This window comes from Danio aesculapii, chromosome 7 (assembly GCF_903798145.1).
Source record: "Danio aesculapii chromosome 7, fDanAes4.1, whole genome shotgun sequence".
Classification (NCBI taxonomy): Eukaryota; Metazoa; Chordata; class Actinopteri; order Cypriniformes; family Danionidae; genus Danio; species Danio aesculapii.
Window position 1 is genome coordinate 31151075 of NC_079441.1, and position 27009 is coordinate 31178083.

The 27009-nt window shown below is 36.7% G+C and overlaps 2 protein-coding genes across 3 annotated transcripts in view; one reads left to right on the plus strand and one right to left on the minus strand.

The window, feature by feature from the left end:
* The window catches only part of kcna4 (potassium voltage-gated channel, shaker-related subfamily, member 4), a 64881-nt gene extending 52810 nt beyond the window's left edge, over positions 1-12071 (minus strand). For both annotated transcript variants that reach the window (XM_056461614.1, XM_056461615.1), the window contains exon 1: positions 8379-12071. In XM_056461614.1, the coding sequence (XP_056317589.1) occupies positions 9596-11605 (2010 nt within the window). In that variant the 5' untranslated portion in view covers positions 11606-12071 and the 3' untranslated portion in view covers positions 8379-9595. The remainder of the gene's footprint in view (positions 1-8378) is intronic.
* A 10207-nt stretch (positions 12072-22278) lies between these two features.
* fshb (follicle stimulating hormone subunit beta) lies at positions 22279-25861 on the plus strand. Its single transcript, XM_056462849.1, has 2 exons — positions 22279-22452; positions 25504-25861. The coding sequence occupies exons 1-2, from the start codon at positions 22279-22281 to the stop codon at positions 25720-25722; spliced, it is 393 nt and encodes a 130-aa protein (XP_056318824.1). The 3' UTR covers positions 25723-25861.
* Positions 25862-27009: the final 1148 nt, after the last annotated feature.

A 27009-nucleotide genomic window follows, 5' to 3' on the forward strand; every position in this document is an offset into this window, starting at 1 on the left:
TATCCTTTCTCTTTTTTTACAATTACCATGCTTCCCTAAATTGGTTTATACGAAACTGCAGAATTCATGAACAATATCTTAGGCAGGTATATTTTAAGTAATTGTAATTAAATTACCTAAAATTCAAAAGTAATTCATTACTTAGATTTTTCAGTGAACAAGTTATTTAATTTCAGTACTTAGCTACTTTGTAACTAATTACACCCAACACTATAATAAATCACGTAACATTCACCAGACAGAATACTTTGTAGTACAATTCGTATTTTAAATACCTCACTAAAAAAGGGTTGTAGGTTGTTGATGTTTGCCTGCTATTATTTGTCTGAACATTGTCCGTGAACGCGCTGATGACGTTATCCTTTCTGCACAAACAGGGTGTGCAGAGGTGTGTAGTTACATATTTTGAAAGGCAGGTAGGACAGCCTATCATGATATTCAGACCGAACGTTTTAATTGGACAAACTATTTCTTAATCATACATCTTCCCCTGAATATTAAAATGCATATAAATACATTTGGACCTCTTAATGTACTGATTACTATCAGGATGTGAAGAGAATTTCAACCAGCACAACTCAAAATGTTACAGTCACCCATTGCACCTTTAAATAAAACCATGTCACTTGTATTAGCCTAGCACTTTACAGTTTAGATTAAACATTTATATTATTAATACACTTTTTAAATATAATATTATTTATTAATTACTATATTATTTATTTTATAAACACTTTATTATATTATAAAGCAGTGTTTATGATTTTATTTGCAGATGTCTGACCTCAACAAACTGAGCAGAGGAATTGAACCAAAAGTTTTCCACCTGAAAGAACCCATTTATTACATCACTTATTACAGACACTGGTGACTGTAAGCCACGGCAAGTAAGACTCTTAAAATATAAGATGATTTGATGTTTTTAGGACATAGCAAGGTTAGCTTTAGTGTAAAAATGTCACTCTCTCTCACACACACAGTTTTAAAAATCTAATTGTACTTCACGGTTGCACCTGAATCATTAAGCTAAAGCTTTTCACAAGAAAAAAATCTTTTAAACCAAGTCAGAGAGTTTTTCTTCTTTCTAAAAGATTATTCCGTTCTCTTCTTTATCACCCTAGTACATTATTGACCCTCTTACTGATCCATGTCTTAGCTACAGAGCTGCATTAAACTATTGGTCACCATCCAAACTAAACTCCCTGTGCACTAGTGCAAGGAAGCCCTGCTCCTAAAACCCCCGTTTGTACCCCTCTGAGCATGAACATGACCTCTGTGTCATTAAGATGTTAAACATTGCTCTACGAAGAACAAGAAGTAATGCTAATTTGTCAGCGGCATCGCACACCACCTGTGCTTGGGGCCACACAATGCTCTTGACACTAACAGCGGTTTAGAGGACAGCACTTAGCAGCAGGAATAAAATCGCTAATTTACAACGTTACATCAGGCTAACTCACTTGTCATTTCCCACCCAACTGATTTTAAACACTTTTAACGCTGTTGTTGTTTAGACGCACAAGGAGACGAAGAGGGGATTACAGAGTGAAAAATCTGCCATGACAACTCAGTTTCTAATCTATAGCGCTGTTTATTTTCCTATCATCCGCTAAGCCCCGATGTATGTGTGGGTTTGGTGACGAAGCCGAGCTACTCTTCTGTGTCATACTACACACATCACGCACGGCAGCTAATTAATGCCCTGAGTAGAGGGATGCTGATTGCTTTCGCTTGGACTAATGCCACATTATTCTGGCTCTCCACACTGCTCAAATGCCAGTCTTGATATTTACAGAGAGTCAGTGTTATGGGAATGAGTGGCGTTACACTGATCTATCAATATGGCAAAATGTCTTTCGTAGTCACGGGTAATTGATATTAGGAAATCTAGTTTAATATCCATTTGGCGTGGCATTGAGCCTGATATTTATGAAGGTGATGTGGGTGAAGGGTTTCCACCGATTTATTACGAGCTCGAAGACAAGCAAGCGCACACATAGTGTATGGACCTACGCTTTAAACAAACAATGTGTGAAGCGTACAGTCCACTGATCTCCGAAGAATTACATTCACTTTTCTCCATCTGACATGCGTGTGATTCTAGTCCTTCAACACAGAAGTGAAGGAGGCCGCCACAGATTGAGGGATACGCTCGCTCGCTTGCTGTGGTGGTGCTTTTTTTTTCAATGACTGTGAAAGGAAAAGAAGCTGAAGGAACAGAGAAAGAAAAAGACGAGGACAGATTGAGAGAAAGATGCCAAATAATGAAAGTGTGAAGCTTTTAGTTTGGTAGCCATTTTACAAATGCAAGACCTGGAGTTGGAAACAACAGACTGTTTTCACAAATTATTTTCAGATTCAATTAATTATTTTTAACATTTAGGCCCAGAGTAGGTTTATGATGGTATCAGATTTTCTTGTTGGGATTAATTGGTGAAGCTTTTATCATGGTATATGGTATTATTAAGATATTAACCTAAGCTGCAAAAAAGCAACATAGGCTCATTCTGTAAACGTAGCCCTATATACATTTCTGTAGATCGCGATTTATGTAGCCAGAAGTATGTATGGCTGCATTTCATCTTTAAAATGAATGTTACGGGGTGGTATGATGCCGTTTCTTTTCTTGCTTACCAGCTGACTGCTTACACACCGTATCAACGGCTTTCCCACGGTTACCAGTTTGTCCGGTAGCTCGACATGTACAGTTGAAGTCAGAATTATTAGCCCCCCTTTTCATTTTTTTTTCTTTTTTAATTTTTTCCCAAATGATGTTTAACAGAGCAAAAGAAATTTTCACAGTATGTCTAATAATATTTTTTCTTCTGGAAAAAGTCTTGTTTGTTTTATTTTGGCTAGAATAAAAGCAGATTTAAAAATTTATTTAAAAATTATTAGCCCCTTTAAGCTATATATTTTTCAATAGTCTACAGAACAAACCATTATACAATAACTTGCCTAATTACTCTAACCTGCCTAGTTAACCTAATTAACCTAATTAAGCCTTTAAATGTCACTTTAAGCTGTATAGAAGCGAAAAATATCTAGTCAAATATTTTTTACTGTCATCATTGCAAAGATAAAAATAAATCAGTTATTAAAAATGTTATTAAAAATATTATGTTTAGAAATGTAATGAAAAATCTTCTCTCCGTTAAACAGAAATTGGGGTACAAAAATAAACAGGGGGGCTAATAATTCAGGGGGGGCTAATAATTCTGACTTCAACTGTAGTTCACCTATAGTGCATGTCTTTGGACTGTGGGGGAAACCGGAGCATCCAGAGGAAACCCACACAAACACGAGGTTGGCCAGAATAACATGGGAAAATGTTAATGTTTAAACTATTTATCTAACTAATTATTTCTACAAGCATTTGGCACTGTTATAAACACCACAGCAAATACAATCTGAAAATACTTAAAATCACTCTAAAAGTTTGAATAATAAATAATTATTGACAGTATTTGTAAGTGGGAATCAACGTTGTTCATTAAAACTATATTTTGAATTATTGAATATCAGCATGTTCGTATCCAAAGAAACCTAAACTAATGAGCTCAAGATGAGGAACAGCCATTATTTTACAGCCGGCAACAAACATTTAAAGAAATGTTCAGCACATCAAATAACTAGCGCTGTGATGTGTTGGTGCAATCCAATATGAAGTAGACCAGCAGAAAATGAAGACACAGCGCTGGCGTAACACCTCTCCAAATGCTATGCAACATTAACCTGTAAACGAGTGCTTAATAGCCTGGGTTATAATGAATATGACGGCCTGTGCGTATATGTGCAAATGTACTGCATGACTCAGCAAGCGCAATCCCATAACGTTTAAGCCTATCAGTATATCATCATTAACTGAGTATCACTTCAGATTTCAAAACCTAAGCTTTACTACAAAGTCTGTCCACTAGGATTATTTGCAATGCAGTGGGACAGTCAGTACAATCTAATAGCACTGCAAACAAGAATGTATGATATTTGTATTAAAAAGCAAGCACAAAAATAACTCTAACACATACATCATACACCATATGATATATTCTTGCTTTATTATGTGAGAAAGTGATTGACTGCAGTAAGCTAGTGGTGCATTTACAATCTACTATAAAGAATAATTACAATACTGAAGATCAGTTTCGGGTAGTTACTCTTAAAATGTATTTATTACAATCTTAAGTCACTTTAGCTAAAGTAATGAAATGTGTTACTTAATTACTGTTTACGTCAAGTTTTTATTTAAGATTAAGACAGGCTTAATATTGTAATATATTACTTTTTTACAGTACCTAACACTACTTAAGACTAGATAGATAGATAGATAGATAGATAGATAGATAGATAGATAGATAGATAGATAGATAGATAGATAGATAGATAGATAGATAGATAGATAGATAGATAGATAGATAGATAGATAGATAGATAGATAGATAGATAGATAGATAGATAGATAGATAGATATTTTTATTTTATCTGGCTAGCTTTAATGCTAGGTTTTAACTAATATGAGCTTTTTTTAATGTGAGTGATAATAAGGTCCCACTTTATATAAGGTGGCCTTAACTACTACTGTATGTACTTGGACTCAAATGAATTATGTATTACAAGATATACTTATTGTGTTAAATACATGTTTTTACATTGTACTTACGACTGATTTAATACCTAAATGTACTCACATCTGTAAAATATTTCTGTAATTACACACCTAGGTAGTTAAACCTACCTTAACCTAACCTTAAACCTACCTATACCACCAAACCTGTCCCTAACCTTACCCATATTCCACTTTGAGAGCACCAGAAGTGTTCGCCAATGCATTATGAACACAGTAAGTACATTGTGTTTATTCTTTACGCAAGTACATAGTAATTAAGGCCACTTAATATAAAGTGTAACTGATAATAAATAACAATATAATTTCAAAGCGTTTCAAAATAATAATTTCATAGCAAGTGCTGAGGAAAGTTATTGAATTTTGATTAAGGAAAGACTTTGAGCACCTAATAACGAGCACAATTAAATTGTTCATAACAAGACCAGTAAAGATTAAGAAAGCAAGGCCTTGCTTACACACATTTGCTTTTGTTTTAAAACACATTGTTTCCCTATGTTTTTGACCTCTATAAACACTGAGATTTTTACTTTTTTCCTAATGAAAACGCTCTGAAATGGGGCTAATTTTGAAAATAATTCTTCCTGTTGTATAGTGGGCCCTTTTTAAAAATTAATTTTGGTCACATGACTGATGGTAAACAATGGTGAACATTGTTGTACAGAGCTCAGCATATATAAGTGCACCCTTCACAAATCTCTCTTTTAAATTCATATTTTTATAGGAAGCTATACAATATTATATTTGTGCATATACATTAGATTAGTCAGTACTAAAGCCAAATCTGAAGCTTATCTAACAAAATAACTTGCGATAATGGTCCAAAAACTAGTACACTCAATTTATATGTTAGGGGAAAATATTAAATACAAATTTACAAAAAAAGAGGAAAAAACAAGAGAAACAAAAAAATTTAAAACTTTAGTGGAAATTTTGTAGGTTTTAAATTTATTTTGCAATATTTAGCTTAAATTTAATTGTACAATCTTTCAATTTTTAAAGATGTTTGGTGACTGAAATATTATTGTAATAAATATATCTGTTTATTAAATCTGTTTTGTTTAAATGCACCAAAATACACTGTCTATATTCACTGAGAAATGGATAAAAATATTAATTTTCAAAATGGGGTGTACTCAATTATGCTGAGCACTGTATATCAATTGTTTTATGTGGCTATCCTGTTTGATAGCTTTGTTAAAGATTAATAACAGTTTGTACTTATTTCATTCTTCAACAGAAAGGGATAGTTTACTTACAGTGTTGTTTGGCAGCTGAACGAGACAACACTCTCATGCAAGTGCTTTCACATATTTCTATGCGAGTCAGCAACTTTTAAAATATTGAAAACACTAGTGTGAGAGCGTTTTTAAGCTAGAAACACTGTCAACTCTATCCAGATTAGTTTAGATATAGCCTAAATATAAATATGTCAATATGACCCTGTGTTTTTTAGAGTTTAGTTCCAACCTTGATTAAATGCATGCGATCCAGCTAATCAATTCCTTCAGGCTGATTTGAAAACCTCAAGTATGTGTGTCTGAGCTAAAGACTGTGGCCTTCAAGGAGCTGTGATTCACATCCTTGGTTTAGAGTTAAAACTTTTCTGTCAACTGCATGCATGAAGCCATGGAGACATCAATATTATGCCTAAAATATATCCTTTGACTTAAAGACAGAGCACACTGGCTGTAATTTAATGGTATTATGTAACCTGTTATCAGCGGTGCATCTACTACAAGCTGTAAGAGGATCACTTTCGAAAAGGGACACTGTACATAGTGTGCATAGTTTATAGACGTGACGGCATTAACAGCTGCTGAACACCAGTTGCCTGTTGCTCTTTTGTCAATGTATACAACAGTTTTCCTGAAACAAGTGCAATCTGCAAGACAATATCAAGTACACAACTGCCAAGTATTTAGAGCTGGGTGATATGCCAAAAATGCAGTCTCCATAATTATTTTCTATACTGAACGATAACGCTATATATTTTTAATATAAGTTGTTAATGCTTCCAGATTTATAAGAGTATCCCAACAATGACTAAAGCCACAAAAATTAGTGGGTCCATCAAAAGGCACAACATATTTTTGGCCGATAAATTTGTGGTGGCCGAAAATTCAGTACATGTCTAATATCACATTTTAGTTGCACATTTCTGCTGTGTGATTGGCTCTTAAATCATTATAGAGTAAAAAAAGTCCAGATCTTATCATTGTTATTGACATAAATTTGATCACGGTTTGATATAATATTGTTTATCAGCCCAGCCCCACAAGTAATCGTGTTGTGATGCAGGTGATGAGCAGGCCACTGTTATTATCTCCCTGTACACTAAAGAAATGATTTATTGGACTTGCTTATTTTTTGAGGTAAGTGGTTGCAAACAATTTATATGGGCTGAATATAAACAAACAAATTAGTTACTTAATTCAGCCTATGCACTGTAAAAAGTGATTAGCTACTTAAAGCAAGTAAACCAATTGCCTTAAAAGCAACAAATTGACCTTACAAAAATAATAAACAGTTCAAGTCAGAATTATTAAACCCCCTTTGAATTTTTTTTTTTTTTTACATTTTTTTATATTTCCCAAATTATGTTTGTCAGAGCAAGGGAATTTTCACAGTATGTCTGATAATATTTTTTCTTCTGGAGAAAGTCTTATTTGTTTTATTTCGGCTAGAATATTTTTTAAAACCATTTAAGGTCAAAATTATTAGCCCCTTTAAGCTATTTGTATCTAGCAAAATGACACAGTAAATATAATAAATCTGATCTTCCAGATTCCAGCATGTCTTCTAAATTCAATACAGGCTATAATTGTAGATTTTATAAACTTAAGGAAGCACCAAATATGTAATATTGTAATAATTACAATATTGTTTTTAAAAACAGACATGCTAAAATAGTCTGACACTGTAAAAAGGGATTAGTTGACTTTAAAACGTGAGTACAATTAGCATACTTATGAAAATGAAGTCAAAACAGTTCCAAGTTACAGTGGGTTTACTTACATTATCTTTGTGAAGTCAACTTGTTGCTTTTAAGGCAATTGGTTTACTCGCTTTAAGTAACTAATCACTTTTTGCAGTGTATAAACACAATTTCTTCATGTTGTTCCAACACAAATCGAATAAGTTAACTTAGTTGTTTTTACAAATTTAAGTGGATTGAACATAAAACAACTAAGTTGTCCCAAAACAAACCTAAGAATTGTGTTGTTTCAACTCAATTTAAATATGTAGTTTCAACAAGTATCAAAAGTCCTTTTTTTGAAGTGTAAATTGACTGCAACAATTTTGCAAACATCATATTTTGAGTGTAGCATGTCATGACAAAATACCTATTTACTACAGATTAAATGGTCATTATCTTGTCTAGAAAAAATCAGTAACAGTTATTATGACATCAAAAAATGAAGCTCAGCACACTTCATGAGCAAATGAGGATTTTTGGATTCCAAGGGAACGCAGCACAGTCAGTCGTCTCTCTGACAATAAGCCCCTTGTTGCTAAGCAATTCAAGGCGTTGTTGATGTATTATTATGAAACAAGAAAACATGAGATCTGAAATCACATGCCTGCTGAGATCACGTGGAGCACCTGTTTCAGGGCCTGACAGGCAACTAGCGGGTCCACGCAGATGCATAAACACCTGCGCACATGCGTAAACATCTGGATGGCGTGTAAAACTGAGCATGAGTAATGACAGCATGACTGAGTGAGTCTTGATGCAGCAGAAAACACTTACCTGGGTTTCCGATGCACCGCGCATGCTCAGTGGTCATCGTGCACTCCTTTGAGATGAGGATTCGCTGTGCATGAAGTCCACCAAGTTCATGTTCCCATCAGTGCTGTAGATTTCCGCCAGCATTTTAATAAAGGGATGCATTGTCATTTGGTAAAGGGATGAAGACAGATAGTTGCATGAAGCATTCCCCTTGAAATAAACTCCCAAGACAGTAACTTGAAAACAGTGGCCAAACTGATCCTTCAAGCCACGGTGTCGGTGTTGACTCTGTTGTACAGGGTGTTTTACTTTGTGAGACAATGCAAACCGGTTATTTTGGACTCTGTATGTTAAAATGCTGCGAAAGAATGACGCCTAGATCGAGTGATGGATGAACTGTAGTGTGGTGTGAATCTTGTGCTATTGAACAAAAACGAACATGATTGATTTGTATTCAATACTCACAAAAGGGACTGACTATAATGACTCTTGAGTCACTTTGGACGATGCACAAATAACTACACAGGGTGTGCTAAAAAGGTTTTACCAGAGTGTAGTACATACTGAATACTGCCATGCGGACACATGTTTGCCATAATGGGATTTTTAAGATAACATAGCCTTAAGTTATGCAACATGCTGCTCTCCAATTAATTCTAATAGCTGAATTGGTCGTGGACAGCGTATGTTTGCTATTGTTTGGAATTAATCATAAATGCAATTCATAGCATGATTGTTATGGGGTCTTTTTTCTCTCTCTCTAGCTCAGTATTTCTTTCCTCTGCATTAAAGTGGGAGACTAGAACATAATTGATGATAGTGCAAACGATTTAAACGTTATTGCATAATAGCATTAGATAAGAACTCGCCTCTTTTTCCTACAATTACTGACAAATGTAACTCATAAAGTGCCTATGCAAGTTCCTTCATTTAATGAACCGGGAGTCGCTCGGTTCTGTCAACTGAACTGAACAGGTGGGCTGATAGAGACACCTCTCCACGTCACGTAAAGCTGGTGATTTTTGCGTTGCCTGTCATGTGATTACAGGGTATGTTTCTCTACAAAAGTAGCCAGCCACATTGCAAAAAAGTTTCAGCTCAGGTCCAGAACTTAATGTGTGTGAGACAGTGTGTCTGCGCACGCGCGTACTGTGTGTGTCTTCAAGTTGTGCATGTGTGTGCTGTTAACTGATTCATTTGTGCAGTCATCTTGATGAAAGGTCATCGTTCTTCCATAATCATACATCTGTCTGTAGGGTTCGTGAATGTGAACTGTTTTTCCCGCCTAAGTCAGTACCGTTCCCTCTGCTCGGGCTCTGCGTGTCAGCCCCGCACAGAGATTCCGTCACGCCCTCCTCCATCTCCATGTACTCCGCAGCCTTATCACCTAAAGACGAGCCCGATGGGGACCCCTTGAATTTTCTCAGGAAATCCGGAAAGTAGGGGCAGCCCGGCGGGGGTTGTTCCACGGCGGGCGCCTGGTCCTCGTTATCAGTCTCCCGGTGGTAGAAGTAGTTGAAGTTGGACACGATGACAGGGACTGGAAGTGCGATGGTCAGGACACCGGCGATGGCGCACAGCGAGCCCACGATTTTGCCCCCGACCGTGATGGGCTTCATGTCCCCGTAGCCCACCGTGGTCATGGTCACCACAGCCCACCAGAACGCATCTGGGATGCTGGTGAACTGTGACGAGGGCTCGTCCGCCTCTGCGAAGTACACCGCGCTGGAGAACAGGATGACGCCGATGACGAGGAAGAAGATGAGCAGCGCCAGCTCTCGCATGCTCGCGCGTAAAGTGTGCCCGAGGATCTGGAGACCTTTGGAGTGCCGAGACAGTTTGAAGATCCTGAACACCCGGACGAGTCGTATTATTCTCAGGATGGCGAAACTCATAGCCTGTTGCCCGTTGCCTTGCTGCTGCGCGAGATCTGTGCCCAGAGTTATGAAATAAGGCAAAATAGAGACGATGTCTATAGTGTTCATAACGTTTTTAAAGAAATCAGCTTTACTGGGGCTGGCGAAGAAGCGCACGATGATCTCAAACGAGAACCAGATGATGCACACTGTCTCCACGATGAAAAAGGGGTCGTTGAATGGCGTAAATCCATTGTCTGCCTGCGTGGAGTTTTTACCTGGGATGAGGAATTCTTTGTCGTCCCTGAATTCTGGCAATGTTTCTAAACAAAAAATGACTATGGATATGACGATGACCAGCACTGACACGACCGCGATCCCTCTGGCTGGACTTGAACTCTCTGGGTACTCGAAGAGCAGCCAGATCTGACGCTTGAACTCGTCCTCGGGCAGCGGCTTCTCCTCCTCCTTCACGAAGCCCTCATCCTCGCGGAACTTGAGCATTGCCTCATCCCCGAGTTCATAGAACTTGACCTCCTCGGAAAAGATGTCAAACGGCACATTGACGGGTCTCTTTAAGCGCCCCCCTGACTGATAGAAGTACAGAATGGCGTCGAAGCTCGGTCGGTTTCTGTCAAAGAAGTATTCGTTACGCAGAGGGTCGAAGTACCTGCTTCTTTTTTCGGGGTCTCCCAGGAGAGTGTCCGGGAACTGCGCGAGAGTCTTCAGCTGAGTTTCAAACTTTAAGCCCGACACGTTGATGACAACTCTCTCGCAGCAGCCGTACTCATTGTAAACGTTTTCATACCCTGACTGAGGACGTCTGTCCGTTAACGACACCGTTTCCTCCTCATCATCCATGTTATAGACAAAACTGGACCTCTTGCTTCCCCTGTCCTCCTCTTCCTCCTCGCCCTCCGCCTCCTCCTCCTCCTCGATCATAATGTCCTCCTCGGATCCTAGGAGCGCCAACTCTGAGTGGCGTAGATCCCCGCCGAGAGCCGCGCGGTTCCGTCTCCAGCGCGCGACGCCTCTTTGCTTTTTTCGCTCTCTGAGAAGTTGCTGTGGTGGCTCGTGGTGTTGCTGCTGCTGCTGTTGCTGTTGCGGCTGTTGGGAGGAGGAGGAGGAGGAGGAGGGGCGCGAGGCGGTCCCGGCGCTACTGTTGTTGGCATTCGTCGAAGAGGCGGCGCGACTCTGATGCGGGTGGTTGTGGGGATGGCCAATGGACCCACCTCCCTCTCCGACCGCTCCAGCTTCAGCTGCCGCCGCGGCCGCTGCGCGAGACTGCCTCTCCCTCTCGCGCTCTCTCTCCCGGGCGCGAGCCTGGGCATATCCATAGGGCAGGTGGGTGTTGCAGCCCCCACTGTCCGCGCCCACCATAGCAAACTCCATCTTCTCAAACTATGAGGCGTTCAGAGTGATGGAGAACGAAGCTGAGCGAAAGAAGGGCTCGGCAAGTTCATAAATGCGCTTGACTGGCACAGTTGGTCCGCTGCCTTCGGAAGTGCTTTCAGCTCTTTCAGTGCACTTTTACTTGTTGTAATCGGACTTTACAACTGTAACGAAGCGACGTGCTTCTGGTGACATCATCATCATCATCGTAATCATGAGGAAAATGTGTCCAACAGTTCTAGAATCCATGCGCGTGGCGTGCGCGCCTGCCTTATCCAACAGAAAACTGGATGCATTAGGAGAGCGCGGCTCCTTTCCGTTATCCGAGGTGCTCGGTCACCGACTTTATTCGCCTATGAAATCACTGGTTCCCATCTTCGCTGCGAGGGAGGGGTGGGTGTAGGTTTGTTCCGTCCTCTGCCCCTTCAGCGGCTATGAATGAATCACTGGATCCGCTTGACACCAGCAACAGCTGCAAAGACAAGAAAAACGTGTTGTAGAATGCAAAGTGCTCATCATAATTTAGCTCAGGCACACTGTGATGGACACAAACACGAGCAGAAAATTTTTAAAAAGTAACCAGAGACCTTACTCAATATTCTTGTGCTGTCTGCATAATAATACAAATATTAATAATAACAATAACAGGGCGCATCCTTATTGATACAGGCCAGCCAGGCAGGAAAACAGGAAACAGCGCGAGATATTACTAATCCAAAAGCCCCTGACAATTAATTATAATCAGTCTTCGCACGCATTTTAACATCCTTCTCATGCACTCCACCTTCCATTATTCGAGCCACTTACGTAGGGAATGATACGAGGATGTCTTCTCCGCTTCCACCCTCAATGTAACGAGCTAGAGACGGCTGAGGATGTAAATCCCAGGTTTGTCCAAATTTCCCTCTTGCTCTGGGAATCCAGATATCCCTCGACGTAGCCAAACGCAGAACATGACACCTCAACAGTCAGGTGAGATCGCATTCGAGGGATGACAGTTTGGCCGCGGCTCGCCGTTGGCTCTTTATTCAACAGGATCTCTCATCACCTGCCCATCTCCCCTCCCCAAAAAACATGCACCGCTGCATTAAGCCTGGACTCACACTCACCAAAGATCAGGTGCTGCTGCCGAGAGCATGCTGCGTGGCTCGATATATCAGACGAGCGGCGTCAGAATCGAGATGTATCAAAGTTTTCGGATGCCATGTGAAATAGCCTTAGGTGGGTATGCGCAGCGCGCATCTGTCTGCCGCTCAGTCTCGCCCGTTGACCATTGTGCTCGTGTTATTGGGGAGCTGCGCTCCGCCGCGAGAGGCACGTTTGCGCAGCGCGGAAAGTCCTAGATCGCCCCCCAGTGGCGACAGCAGGCTTACCGGTGTGCTGCAGATCTCAAACTTCGACAGCCCCTTATGCATCTGTTGACATCCAGTTCATCGCAACTGCCTACCCAAGAGACTGCTGCATAGCGCGAGCTGCACACACTAAGCAGCCTGTGTGTGGCTCTGTCAAAAAGCCACAGACACTTTCTGTCACGGCCAGTTTGTGTATAGCCATCCTTTGGAAAAACAAAAGAATGTAAACACGACATTAAAATGACAAACGTGATTGTGTCGTGAGAGCTCTGCACTTTACTCAACGATCTATTAAACAAGCAAGCGTTTACACAAAGAGCATAAATATTCACCTCTTAGCACAGTCATAATAGGGCTTTCAAGAGAGTCCAGGGACCCCGAATGGGCAAAAACGAAGTGGTGCGATTTTGATGTTTAGTTAAGTTAAAATACTGACTCAAGATGTTTACATTTTGTTTAATGTTATGTTTTTTAGTGCGTTTATCATGGTTTGAAATGATGACTGTTCTTTCTAAGCATGAGAGATAACATTAGATTAATCACAATTTTGGTAAAATAGGCTAAAACCTAAATCTGAAAGTATTTATTTATTTATTGTGGGTCTACATCTAGCATCTCTGAGTGAGATGATAAATTATGCTGTTAACTTACTGGAAAGTGAATTTTTCGTCAGAATATTTCAACACGTTGATCAAAATATAATCGCTAAGGGATGTGTGAACATTAAACGGTTTGAAAACACCTGGTTTGGCACTCAGTCATGAAGACTGGTGGAGCTGTAAAAAAACAAACCCCCAAAAAAGCCATGGCCATTAAGATGATTTAAACTGCATTCTAAACTCAAAATTGGCTTTCCAAAGTGCTTAATGCTTTGAGCTCATATTCTGTTGGTATGAAAGCAAAATGCAAATGATTACTCCCACTACGCCACCTGCCTGTTTTTCCCGGCACTCGATTTTATAACAGAGGGCTTTAGAAATCCAGTTTCATCAGCAGCACTGAATGCTTTATAGTTATCACCTGAAAAACACATCTTTGCCTTGCTCAGATTTGCTCAACAAAGCCCACAGTCTAGCCGACTCTCCTGCGAATGTGTGTGTGTATGTGCTGTCAGAATGATTGTGCTGTTTAATTCAGCTCATTAGTAATGCAGGAGACATTGTGTTTGCTCTTGTTTAGACAGTTTGCATTGACCAACCTTTACTACCTTGGCAACCGTGCGCTGACATCCCACTGTTTAATTATTCAAATAGCCCACCTCAATAAGGAAATGCAGCTTGTTTTGGCCTTAGCTTTTGTTTTTGTCTGTGCTTGTCTTTTCTGTATGCAGTTGGCACTAAAGAGAATAAAAGGGGGCAGTATTTCACAAGATAGCACTGCATTAATGGTGGGCAAGTACACAGGATGGCTGCTCTTTATGTGTAGAGAGAGTAAAGATTGTGATTGTAGTGTGAAGGTTGTGGGTGTGGGATTGGATAATGGCTTATAGTTATTAGGATAATGGTGCCGCCTGCACTGTAGGCCAGAAATGAAGCCTTGAATATGACGATGGCACCAAGTGCATCAAGACTGGAGTAAATGTGAGAATTACTGGAGATACAGAATCAGGCCTTTTTTGGATGCAGCGGTAAGAGTGAAAAGGCAGATTTATTCGTCATTAAAAAGCCTTATTCGGATGGGGCTCTTGTCGCAGCATGATAAATGAAGGTCAGTGGGTCATTTTGGACGATTTCCAAGATTTGTACAAATCAGGAGTCAATGACTGTACAACCTTCAAAAGCAGTGGAAAGAGACGGGGGGCGAACATGTCTGAAATAAGAGCTTTCTTTTGTCAAGGTTGGAGCTGGAAAGAGAGGAGACAGACGAAGATCTATAAAAGAAAATGAACAAAATCCAAATGAAAATCTAGAACTCTTTATAAACTTTTAAGCAGATAGCGATTGAGGCAATAATGGCTAGGCTTGCTGCTGTGAGGAATGAATATTAGAATAGTTCTGTTACCAAAGACTTAAAAAACTGTAAAATGAGGTCAGTGAGGTTTTTTTTTAAAGGTAAATACTGTATCACCCAAAGATTTAAATGCTGTCATCATTTAAACTCAGCATTGTCCAAAACATACTTGAGTTTCTCTTTCTTCTGTTGAATGCTGGTAGCTGGCAGCCATTGACTTCCATAGTAATCTGTCCCCTACTGTGGAAGTCAATGGATACCAGCATTACTTAAAATATCTTCTTTTGTGTTCTACAGAAGTAAGAGGATCATAAAGGTTTCAAACCACACAAGGGACGGTAAGTTGTGAGGTAATTTTCATTTTTGGGTGAACTATTTTCCTTTAGGGGATTTTAGACATTTTGGAGATGAAATGTGACAACTACTTTAGCTAACTATCATCAGAGTATTATTGAAGTATCACAAATATTATTAGAATGTCAAGTAAGCTGACAAGTACTTGCAAAGTTACTTATAGTCAATGTCCAATAAGGAACCAGCTAAATCAAGTATAAGCAGATATTATGCAGACAGTCTGATACTTATTGCTAGATGAATGGTTAAATGCGCTACCTGACAAAAGTCTTGTCGCCGATGCAAGTTTTAGGAACAACAAATAATAACTTGACTTCTAGATGATCATTAGGTATCAGAAGTGGCTTAAATGAAAGGCAAAGGCCTCTATATTACACTTATTTCAACAAAATAAAATATGATCATGCCTTGATTTTTAATTATTTAATTAGTACAGTAAGCTCTGACTTTGCTTAGACAAAGATCTTGTCACTTAACAGAAATAATGTACAGTAGAGAATATAAGGTAATGGTGCAGTGGAAAAAGAATGAATATTGGGTATGACTCCCATGAGCTTGGAGGACTGCATCCATACATCTCTGCAATGACTCAAATAACTTATTAATAAAGTCATCTGGGATGGCAAAGAAAGCGTTCCTGCCGGACTCCCAGAGTTCATCAAGATTCTTTGGATTCATCTTCAATGTCTCCTCCTCCAACTTACCTCAGACATGCTCAATAATGTTCATGCCTGGTGACTGGGCTGGCCAATTCTGGAGCACCTTGACCTTCTTTGCTTTCAGGAACTTTGATGTGGAGGCTGAAATATGTGAAGGAGCGCTATCCTGCTGAAGAATTTGCCCTCTCCTGTGGTTTGCAATGTAATGAGCAGCACAAATGTCTTGATACCTCAGGCTGTTTACTTTGCCATCCACTCTGCAGATCTTGCGCACGCCCCCATGCTGAATGTAACCCCAAACCATGATCTTTCCTTCACCAAACTTGACTGATATCTGTGAAAATCTTTGGTCTATGCAGGGTACAATTGGTCTTCTGCAGTATTTGTGATGATTGAGATTCAGTTCAACAGATGATTCGTCTGAAAAATCTACCTTCTGCCACTTTTCCAAATGATCAACTAGAAGTCAAGTTATTATGTGTTGCTCTTACAACTGGGTTCGATGACAAGACTATTGTCAGGTAGTGTACACTTGCCAAGTCTGACTTACTGTACATTATGGATTGTTGTCTATTGTCTTCAAGCACTCTAAGATCAGATTCTAAAAGCAGAAGACAAACAGTGCTAATATACTTTCACAGTGTGCTGTAATAATAGTAAAAGTCACAATCCTAACTTATATCTCCTTAGCAAAATCTCAGATGGCCAGACAGTATTTAATCTTTTATGATTTTTTAAATTATTGTAGTCCAGGACGCCTTGAGCTGTGCAGTGCACATTGTGATGTTTAAATGTGTGATATGAACGCAGTGCGCTTAAACAGTTGTTGAGATCATATCTTCAAATGAAAGAAGTAAACACTTGGGCCCAGAAACAATATGTCACAATGACATTTTGCATTTTAAGTCTGGTTGCATTTGTTTAATCAAAAAATTATATGAAATAGTTTATCATTTAACTATACAAACTTTATTTGTTATTAATATTCTTTTTATATGTTAATGTATGTTCTATCCAGATTTAACTGGCTGGTCTTCGATCTTGTAGACTTTGATAGGGTTTTAAAAATAGCATTTGACAATTGGGTGATTTTATTTTATTTATGTAAACTTGTAGCAAAAAAATTGAATGTGTTGTTAATGCAAAACTTATTAGCTGAACATATTTCTAAATGACAATTGACACTGAACACGAATAAATTCATAAAGAAGTAAAGTCAAGGAATAGCTTTTATGTTTTCTTGGGTAAGTTTCTGCATAATCCCTGGTCATAATTAAAAAGAAAAAAGCATTATAATTTCCATATCTCTGCTACTCACCAAGTGGACAAGACTGAACAACTTACAATTCAACTGAAAATAGAAGATACAGTACCTGACCTTTAGGAAATTGGGAATTTGAAATATTTAAACATATAGAGATTCTAAGAAAGAACTTGTTTTTTTTTTTCTTTTTAAGATTGGTTTTTGACCTTTTTGCCTTTATTAAGCGGATAGGACAGTTTTACAGATAGGAAACGAAGTGGGAGAGAGAGGGGGTAAGGATGGGAAATGTCCACGAGCCGGGATTCGAACTCAGGACGCCCTGAAGTGCTACTGCACCATATGTCAGCGCGCTAACCACTAGAAAGAACTGTTGACGGTCTGTTTATTTTAATGGTTGAACTCAAGAAAATCACCAGTAATGAGGTGCTTTGATGGTTGCAGGAAATAAAGAACTCTAAACTCTGGTTTTGACAGTTAGAGATTTAAAAAAATAAAAAGGCGGGAAATAAAGAGACTTAAATTTTGGCTGTTTCTCAATTCCAAGAACGCAGAGAACGTACTCGTGTTCTTCTGAACAACAGTCTTGCCAGGTCATCTCGGAAGAACGAACTCGGGAGACCGCGAGAACACAGAACGCGTCCTGTGAGAAATGAGATGCTGTGCTCTTTTTGATGATCAAATTTTTAAACGGAAAGTTATTTAAACATTACAGCATTCATACAACGATTTATTGTTTTTTCTCTTTTCAATATATATAACGTGCACAAAAAACATACAAATATTCTTTGCACAATACAAATAAAACATTTTAATACACATTTTGGCAAATAACCTAATGTGTTTATGCCTCTATTAAGATTTTCATAGTAATGTTTACTTTCACCGTCTCATTTAGGGAAACTCCTGAGATAAATAAGTTATCTCTCTGAACTTTAAGAATAAACAGGTTTAAAATGCTGCCCTTTCCATCTCCTTCATTCAGTCGCAATGACTTTTGGGACTTCTAGAGCGAGTTCGGTGCTCATGTCTGCATCGATGCATCCTTGAAACCAAGGATACATACGGAAACATTCACACATCCTTAGTTCTAGAGGTCTTGAGTTTTAGAACTGAACTTTGGCGATTGATGATGATGTTACACCAGAACTTGAGGACGGATGATTGCTGAAGAATGCATATTGAGAAACGGCCTCTGTGGTTATAACAGTTAGAGATTTAAAAAATAAAAAAGGCAGGGAAATAAAGTACCCTAAATTCTGGTTTTGACAGTTACAGATTCAAAAAACAAAAGAGGGGCAAATAAAAACAGTTAAGAAAAAAGGCTGGAAACAAAAAATACTAAACTCCAATCTGTGTATTAAACATCGAAAATGTCTCCACTGTCACTTTAAATCCCTTTAATGAATCAGTCATTTTTGAATACAAGCATTAGATCTGTCAGTAACATTTTTCATGTCCAAAATATACACTGACATACCAAACACTGCCATATGTGCTGTTAAACTAGTATACGGTCTAATAGCAGTTAATTTTTCTTGCAGAAACATTTCTTACATCTGGTATGATTAACTGTTGCAAAAGCTAGCCATGTGAAAATCTGAACAGATGCAGGAGATTGTGAAGACTGATTGATTTTTAGACTGTTCAGAATGTTGTTGAATATATCCAGCTTGGCAGATTTGTTTGTCCAAGCAGGAGCAGTCGAAGCAGTCGTGTGGACGAGACAGGCTGTTGTTCCTGGGGTTTTCAATGGGGTTGTCCTGCAAAACAGTGACCTTGAGCAGAAGAACATCAACGGTGGCCTTTACACAGATCTTGTTCTGTCTCAGCCTCTTGCAGACTGAATGCCATGGCCACAGGGCTTTAGGGGATTTGTGCCACCTCCACAAAAGCAAGCGCAGTGGTATGATAAGACATGGCTGCTTTCAGCTAGTCGTAGGCGTCACGTCTGACAGGAAGGTATAAGTGCCCGTGTGAAGGGAGCTGAGCTGATTTTGTCTCCAGCAAAACTCCAGCAGGTAAGATTGACATGAACTTTATATGACAGTGGAGTTGGACTAGAGTTTGAATGCTGCTTTGTGCTGTCTGGTACAGTCTATTTAGATAAGTGTATCCATCGCGATTACTTGTATTTCAGCTAGGAATATTTCAGCAAACTCTTCTTTTTGGTTAATGCAATTTGAACTACAGCTCTGGATGTTAGTTATTATCAGTTTTCTAGAGATATTATTTTATAAACTGATCATATGTCTAAAATATATAGGAGAACCTTATTATTATTATTATTATTATTATTATTATTATTATTATTTTTCTCTGGAAATTACAGTTGGTTAAAAATATACTTCTTATTATAGTAATTGAATGTAATTGAAAATCAGCATTATTCCATCAAACATTACTTACTCAACTCTTCTGAAAATTTGGCATTTTTCAATATTTTGAGCAAAATTAAAAATCAAATTTTTTCATAATTGTATGCAAAAAAATACATTTTACTTCAAATTTAGAAGAAATGTCATAAAAAATTTACAGATTAAAACACTAAATTACTAAAACAAAAAAAGCTAAATTATTTACTATACATAATATATATATATTCAAATAAAGTAAAAATCAAATGAAAAGTTTTAAGTAGAATATCCATTTAACTCCCCCACCAAGAAAAAAATGTTTTGAGTGCATTTCTAATCTCCTGATATCACTAGTTAACACACACAATGCATTTTAAATCCTATTATTTCTAAAATATCAACCTCTATTAAAATATAATCAAAATAAATCATTTGTGAATACTAAATCATCTTTATTTTGTGAAGTATGCCCTAAAATATTTCTCACAACAATTACTTGCCATTTTTTTTTTACAATAAAACCAAAATCAAGTGTAGAAGTGCAACAGGATTATGTTTGTTTGATTTTTTTTTTGTAAGCCAACAATGCTGTGTGTGTATACCATTATTTAAAATATCATTTATACCATGTATACCATTTATTTAAATGACTTTAACAGTCATTATTTAAAACAGTCAAAATACGGTCAACCATTTGGTAGAGCAGGCAGTTAAAGGGATGTTTAGATCAGATAAATAGTAAAAATAATAATTTGATATAATTATATTGCAGGGGTCTTTAAAATGTCTGAAATCTCAAAAGCTAAATTTTAGGCCTGAAAACATCCTAAATCTACTGAAATATTGTGTTGTAGGTCTAAAATCTTTCTTTTAACAGGTCTCAGTTTTCTTTTGTTCAAGTTTAGCTACCCAATGTGGCCATTAACACTCATACATACAATCACCGACAATCCCAATCTCAATAAAACTTGAAACTTTTTTATTTAAAAATAGCATTTAATTCCTTTCTTTACAGTAACATTTGCTTAAAAGTTCTCCATTTATTCACTGCTGAGGATACTGACCTCACCTTATTATTGTAGACTGAAGTAATTGGCAGCTATGTTTTGTTTTATTATTCGTAAGGGCTAGAGGGTTTGTGAATGGATATATTTGAAAATTAATAAAAATATCCAAACAAACTATTATTATTGTATTTTTAAATCCAATAAATTTGAATCATTTTTGGTAGGGCAAGTGAAAATCTTTTCTAACTGGTATATTCGAAGAAAAAAAAAATCCTTAGCATACACCCCTGTGTAAATCTAAAATATCATTCATAACGGTCTTAAAAATGTCTTTAAAAGTTTTAAATTTAACTTGGTGAAACCTGCAGAAACCCTGTATTATATTTTATATATTAATCATATATGTCTTTAGTTTTTTTTTTTTTTACCATTTACATGTTCTAAATCAGGGGTGCACAAACTTTTTCCTTTAAAGGACCAAATAGCAAACTTGATTGAGGCCTGTGGGCCAAATATACAATTGAAGTCAGAATTATTAGCCCCCTTGTTTATTAAATACCCTCTATTTCTGTTTAACAGAGAGATTTTTTTCAACACATTTCTAAACATAATAGTTTTAATAACTCATTTCTAATAACTGATTTATTTTATCTTTACCATGATGACAGTAAATAATATTTGACTAGATTTTTTTCAAGACACTTCTATACAGCTTAAAGTGACATTTAAAGGCTTAACTAGGTTAATTAGGTTAACTAGGCAGCTGGTTAGGGTAATTAGGCAAAGTTAATGTATAACGATGGTTTGTTCTGTAGACAGTCAGAAAAAAAATTGCTTAAAGGGGCTAATAATTTTGACCTTAAAATTGTTAATAAAAAATTAGCAACTGCTTTTATTCTAGCTGAAATAAAACAAATAAGACTTTCTCCAGAAGAAAAAATATTATCAGACATAATGTGAAAATTTCCTAGTTCTGTTAAACCTCAATTGGGGAAAAATTAAAAAGAAAAAAATTCAAAGGGGGGCTAATAGTTACTTGAAATATATATACCATAATAAATTTGCCATGGGTAATTTCCTAATGTATTCGGTAATATTTAAAAATACCTAGAAAATGTTGCTTTAAATCATGTTAACTAATTCAGTGTCATTTGTAGCATTTTATAATGAACTTGTAACAGTAAAAACCTAAACAATCACATTTATAACATAGTGGAGTTCAATGCGGAATACACTAGTCGAGCTGCTCTTGCCTTTACCTACATTTTCTCACAGACATCTTGCATTTTAAAAGTCTGATTCATTGACAACTTTATTTGAATAATTTAATTTCAGTTTGTAGCTCAGCAATAAAACAAAGAAACAAAAGGTTGCGTTATATTCAAAACGACAATCTGTTTTAAAGGCATTCGTCCCAATGATGGGCCAAAATCAAAGGTTACCATGGGCCAACTTTGGCCATGAGCCCTACTTTGGGCATCTTTGCTCTAAATGAAAACATTTAAAACAAATCCAGAGAACCAAAAATAAACTTAAATTCTCTCTTGAATTTTTACAAATATTTTCTGTGCCCTATAGTTTAGCTTACACGTTCAATGGTGAATATCGTTTTAATATAATTATCAATTAAGCAACAGTTTCCTTCACTTTGTAACCCCAGGCAGAATAACCAGCACATGTGTTGTTATTGCTGTATTGGCTGCAGTATATGAATATTTGTGGCTGACCTGCAGATGAGGATGCGTGTGCTTGTTCTGGCGCTGCTGTTGCCGGTGTTAATGAGCGCAGAATCAGAATGCAGGTGCAGCTGTCGACTCACAAACATCTCCATCACCGTGGAGAGCGAAGAATGCGGGAGCTGCGTCACAATTGACACCCCAGCCTGTGGAGGACTATGCTTGACAAAGGTGCTCTTCTAGCCTCTACTTCAACATTTATGTGTGTGTTTTCCATTTGTGACAGTTTTGCGATTAAAAAAAAAAGTATATACTACAATACCTTGGCTACTTTTTACATTTTTGGAGAGACATGAGCTGTGTTTTTATGATCAAATAACAACAGTAGATATTATTAAATATTATTACAGTTTAAACTGTTTTCTATTAAAGTTTACTACAAAAATAAAGATTGCTATAATGTCAAAAGTTAAAACTAATTACTTCCACTTGTTACAATTAAATGAATAAAGTTTGACTATTTTTTTTAATCTCTTTTAGGTGTAATAAGTTTTAGTAACGGCGTCACTGTGGTGCAGTGGGTAGCACGATTGCCTCAGCAGCAAGAAGGTTGCTGGTTTGAGCCCTGGCTGTATCAGTTGGCATTTCTGTGTAGAGTTTGCATGTTCTCCCTGTGTTCGCGTGGGTTTCCTCCGGGTTCTTCGGTTTCCCCCACAGTCCAAAGACATGTGGTATAGGTGAATTAAATAAGTTAAATTGGCTGTAGTATATGTGTGTGAATGCAAAAGTGTATGGGTGTTTCCCACTGTTGGGTTGCAGCTGGAGGGACATCCACTGCGTAAAACATATGCTGGATAAGTTGGTGGTTCATTCCACTGTGGCGACCCCTGATGAATAAAGGGACTTAGCCAAAAAGAAAATGAATGAAAGTTTTAGTAGTTTAAGAAAACAAGAATGTACTGTACACACAGTACAGTACGAATCATTCAATATATTGTTAATATAATTATAATAATAGTAAAATTACTTTTATAACAGTACAAATAATTTCCTGCCCATGTCAATATAATAATAATTTTATGTTTTGTGGTAAGCACAAGTATTGTTCACTGTTAATAGCAAACAATACTTATACTTGCCATAAATAAATTACCAAAACTTCTTACACCTAAAATAACTTACTTAGTTTATCACTGAAAACTGTCATAAATTAAGTTTGTCAAACTTAATTGATTTAATTGCAACAAGTCAAAGTAATTTGTTTAATTTTTCACTTTTTACAGTGTATAATGACAAAAGTGAATTTTCAGCAACCTTCAGAGACATTATAATATTCAGATTTGGGGTTTAGGTATTATCAGTTATTATTGGTTCTCAGTTATACATAGTAGGATGCTCCAATCAGGATTTTTGCAGCCGATACCAAGTACTGATTCCTTGTCATGGTGATCAGCCGATACCAAGTACCAATTCTGATGCTTTAAGCATTATAATGCATAAAGCACATTTAAAAAAAAAAACAGCAATTTGGAAAAATTGCAACCATGGAGGAATTCAACATGTCTCAATAAAGTTTGAAGCGCATATTTGATGCATAAGGAGTTAAAATACACACCAATAATTCCATTACTTCATTACTACAAGGAAATAGGTCCATAAACTACTACTTATTGCAATACGTTTATTACAATAAGTTATATTATAAGTTATATATTATATATATCATTTATATTATTAAATATTCAAGTAAAAAGTTTTTTTTTTTAAATTCCCTAATATTTCCAGGCAGGATTTAATGAACTTGCAATATTTCTGAAAACACTGAACCTTCGATTCTGATGTGTAAAAGGATTTCAGTTCTTATGTGTCCTCTGCTTCTAAACTAGTAAACAAACAATGGTGATCAGTTCATGAAATTGGCCAGATTAGCAAGTACCGATTGAGTCATGAAACGTGATTATCGGCTATACCAATATCTGGCTGATTGATCGGAGCATCAATAAAACACAATAACTTTTTTTTAGCAACTTTATAACATTTTTGTAGACATTTTTTAGATCAAATAAATAATCAGTAATCATTTGTAAAAATGTCTGTTTTTATTTTTAGTTTATAAAAATGTAAATAAAGAAATACTAGCTAAACTAGCTGATAAAATAAAATTAAATACTAGAAATAAATGAAAATCAGACTGAATTTCCTTTTATTTATTAATTTTTTCACATTTTTTACCTATTGTAATTAGTCACACTTTACAATCATTAGTTAATGCATTCTCTAAAATTCTTGTACAGCGTTTATTAGTCATAATTCAACAATTACTAATGCATTATTAACATCCTCAAGTTCATGCTTGTTAACATTAGTTACTGCACCATGAATTAACATGAACTAACAATGACTTTAATGAAATAACTCATTAACTAGCATGAGCAAATACTGTAGTAAATGTGTTGTTTATTGTTTGTTTATGTTCATGTTCAAGCATTAACTAACATTAGGTAATACAACCTGATTATATACAGTAATTTGATTAGCATTTACTGATTTTGATTAGTTTTAATGGGCAGCACGGTGGTGCAGTGTGTATAGCTCTCGCCTCACAGCAGGAAGGTCGCTGGTTCGAGCTTCGGCTGGATCAGTTGGCATTTCTGTGTTTAGTTTGCATGTTCTCCCCAAGTTCGCATGGGTTTCCTCTGGGTGGTCTGGTTTTTCCCACAGCACAAATATATGCAATGTAGGGGAATTGAATAAGCTAAATTGGCCATAGTGTATGTGTGTGAATGCAAGAGTGTATGGGTGTTTCCCAGTGTTGGGTTCTGATGTGAAAACATAAAACATATGCTGGATAAGTTAGCGGTTCATTCCTCTGCAGGCGACCCCTGATTAATAAAGGGACTAAATATATGAATGAATGAATGAATTATAATAAATATAGGTATTTTTGCATCATTTAGTATTAAATGAAAATGGCAACTTTATATATATATATATATATATATATATATATATATATATATATATATATATATATATATATATATATATATATATATATATATATATATATATATGCGTGTGTGTGTGTGTGTGTGTGTGTGTATATATATATATATATATATATATATATAGAGAGAGAGAGAGAGAGAGAGAGAGAGAGAGATTTTTTTTTGATTGTCATATATTTCCTGAACCATTTGTGCAGTGACAGTTATTGAGACATTCATTCTGCTTTTTGCACCAGATAACAGGAAACCAAAGATGTTTTTCATTTTTCTCCAGGATCGAGTTTACGTTAGTTCCGTGGCACAGCACACCCAGAAGGTCTGTAACTTCAAGAACTTGATGTACAAGAGCTATGAGTTTAAAGGCTGTCCTGCAGGGGTTGATTCAGTCTTCGTGTACCCCGTGGCTCTGAGCTGCGAGTGCAACCAGGTTAACTCAGACACAACAGACTGGGGAGCTTTCAGCGAGGAGACCCCCAGCTGCAGCAAACACTAGACCACTGTATCATGACCATATTAACAATGAACATTGCACAATCAAATAAAACAAGGAGTACAATTAGATCGTTTAAGGATATAAATTATTTACAAAAACATTTGTTTTTCATGCATCCCACAATTTAATTTGGCGGTGTTTTTGAACCATACTATACTAAAGTACTTGAATTAATCTGTTGCGCTATATAGTAGTATATATTGGCACTATGGTATGGTAATTGGAGTACTACAAACAACCCAATGCTATACTAGTTTTAATTACAATATATTATACCACGACACACCACAGATTATTGTAGTAAAAACTAAAGTATGCTACAGTATTATTACAGTTTTTTGGTTTACTATACTTAGTACTACAGTGTGCTATTGCATTCATTAACAATGGGCTGTAAATACTATAATAAATAATACGCTTAAATTTAATACACTTTACTATAGTATGCTTGAAAAACACTCTAGTATTTACTGTGAGTTACTATGGTATTTTTTCATTTGGGATCTGTCAAATTTTTGTTTTTTAATTTTCAGTCAAATGGAAAGAAAACCCTGATAATACACTTGTGTTTCTTTTGTCAAACTTATCAATTGTGTCTGTAGATTTCAATTACAATACATATTTTAAAGGCTGTTTTCTCTGAATGAGTTTTTCCTCCTGCACTAAAACATAAATCTCCATTTCAGCATCACCTGCATACACTAAAATGTACAATTGTATTTATATTTTGAAGGATTTTACGGAAATAATATTTTCATATGTCGTTTGCCTGATTATATGCAATCTGTTTATTTTGCGATTTCAACCCAACATTATCCAATGCCAAGGTTTTCACTGTAGATATGCAAATAAGCACATAATTGATTAAACAGTGCATCATTTGCATATTTAAACAACATTTTAGAACACTTGTAGTACTTTTCTGTGCAATTCTTAACGTAATTAGTCAATTGGAGAAGTATGGGGATTACTATTAGTTCATTATTATTCACTTGAAGTGTGGCCTTAAAGCGGACCAGTTATGCCGCTTTTTACGAGCTGTAAAATAAGTTTCTGATGTCTTTATGTGAAAATCAGCTTCAAAATACCCCACAAATAATGATTTATAACTCTTTGAAACTGCCACATTTAGGCTTCAATTCAAATTGTGCTGTTTTTGGTGCACGGTATAAAATTATATGATCAATTAGTCATGACTACATATGTTTTTAGTTAATTGTAACTTATTAAACTAAGTTAATCGTGTTCTATCTTACTTTTATAGGTTATGCAAGCTGTTTTAATCAG

Excerpts from the sequence above, each read along its gene's own strand:
- fshb (XM_056462849.1), top strand. The coding sequence starts at position 22,279 with ATGAGGATGCGTGTGCTTGTTCTGGCGCTGCTGTTGCCGGTGTTAATG. Across the intron at positions 22,453-25,503 it reads GAGGACTATGCTTGACAAAG|GATCGAGTTTACGTTAGTTC; the intron begins GTGCTCTTCTAG and ends ATTTTTCTCCAG.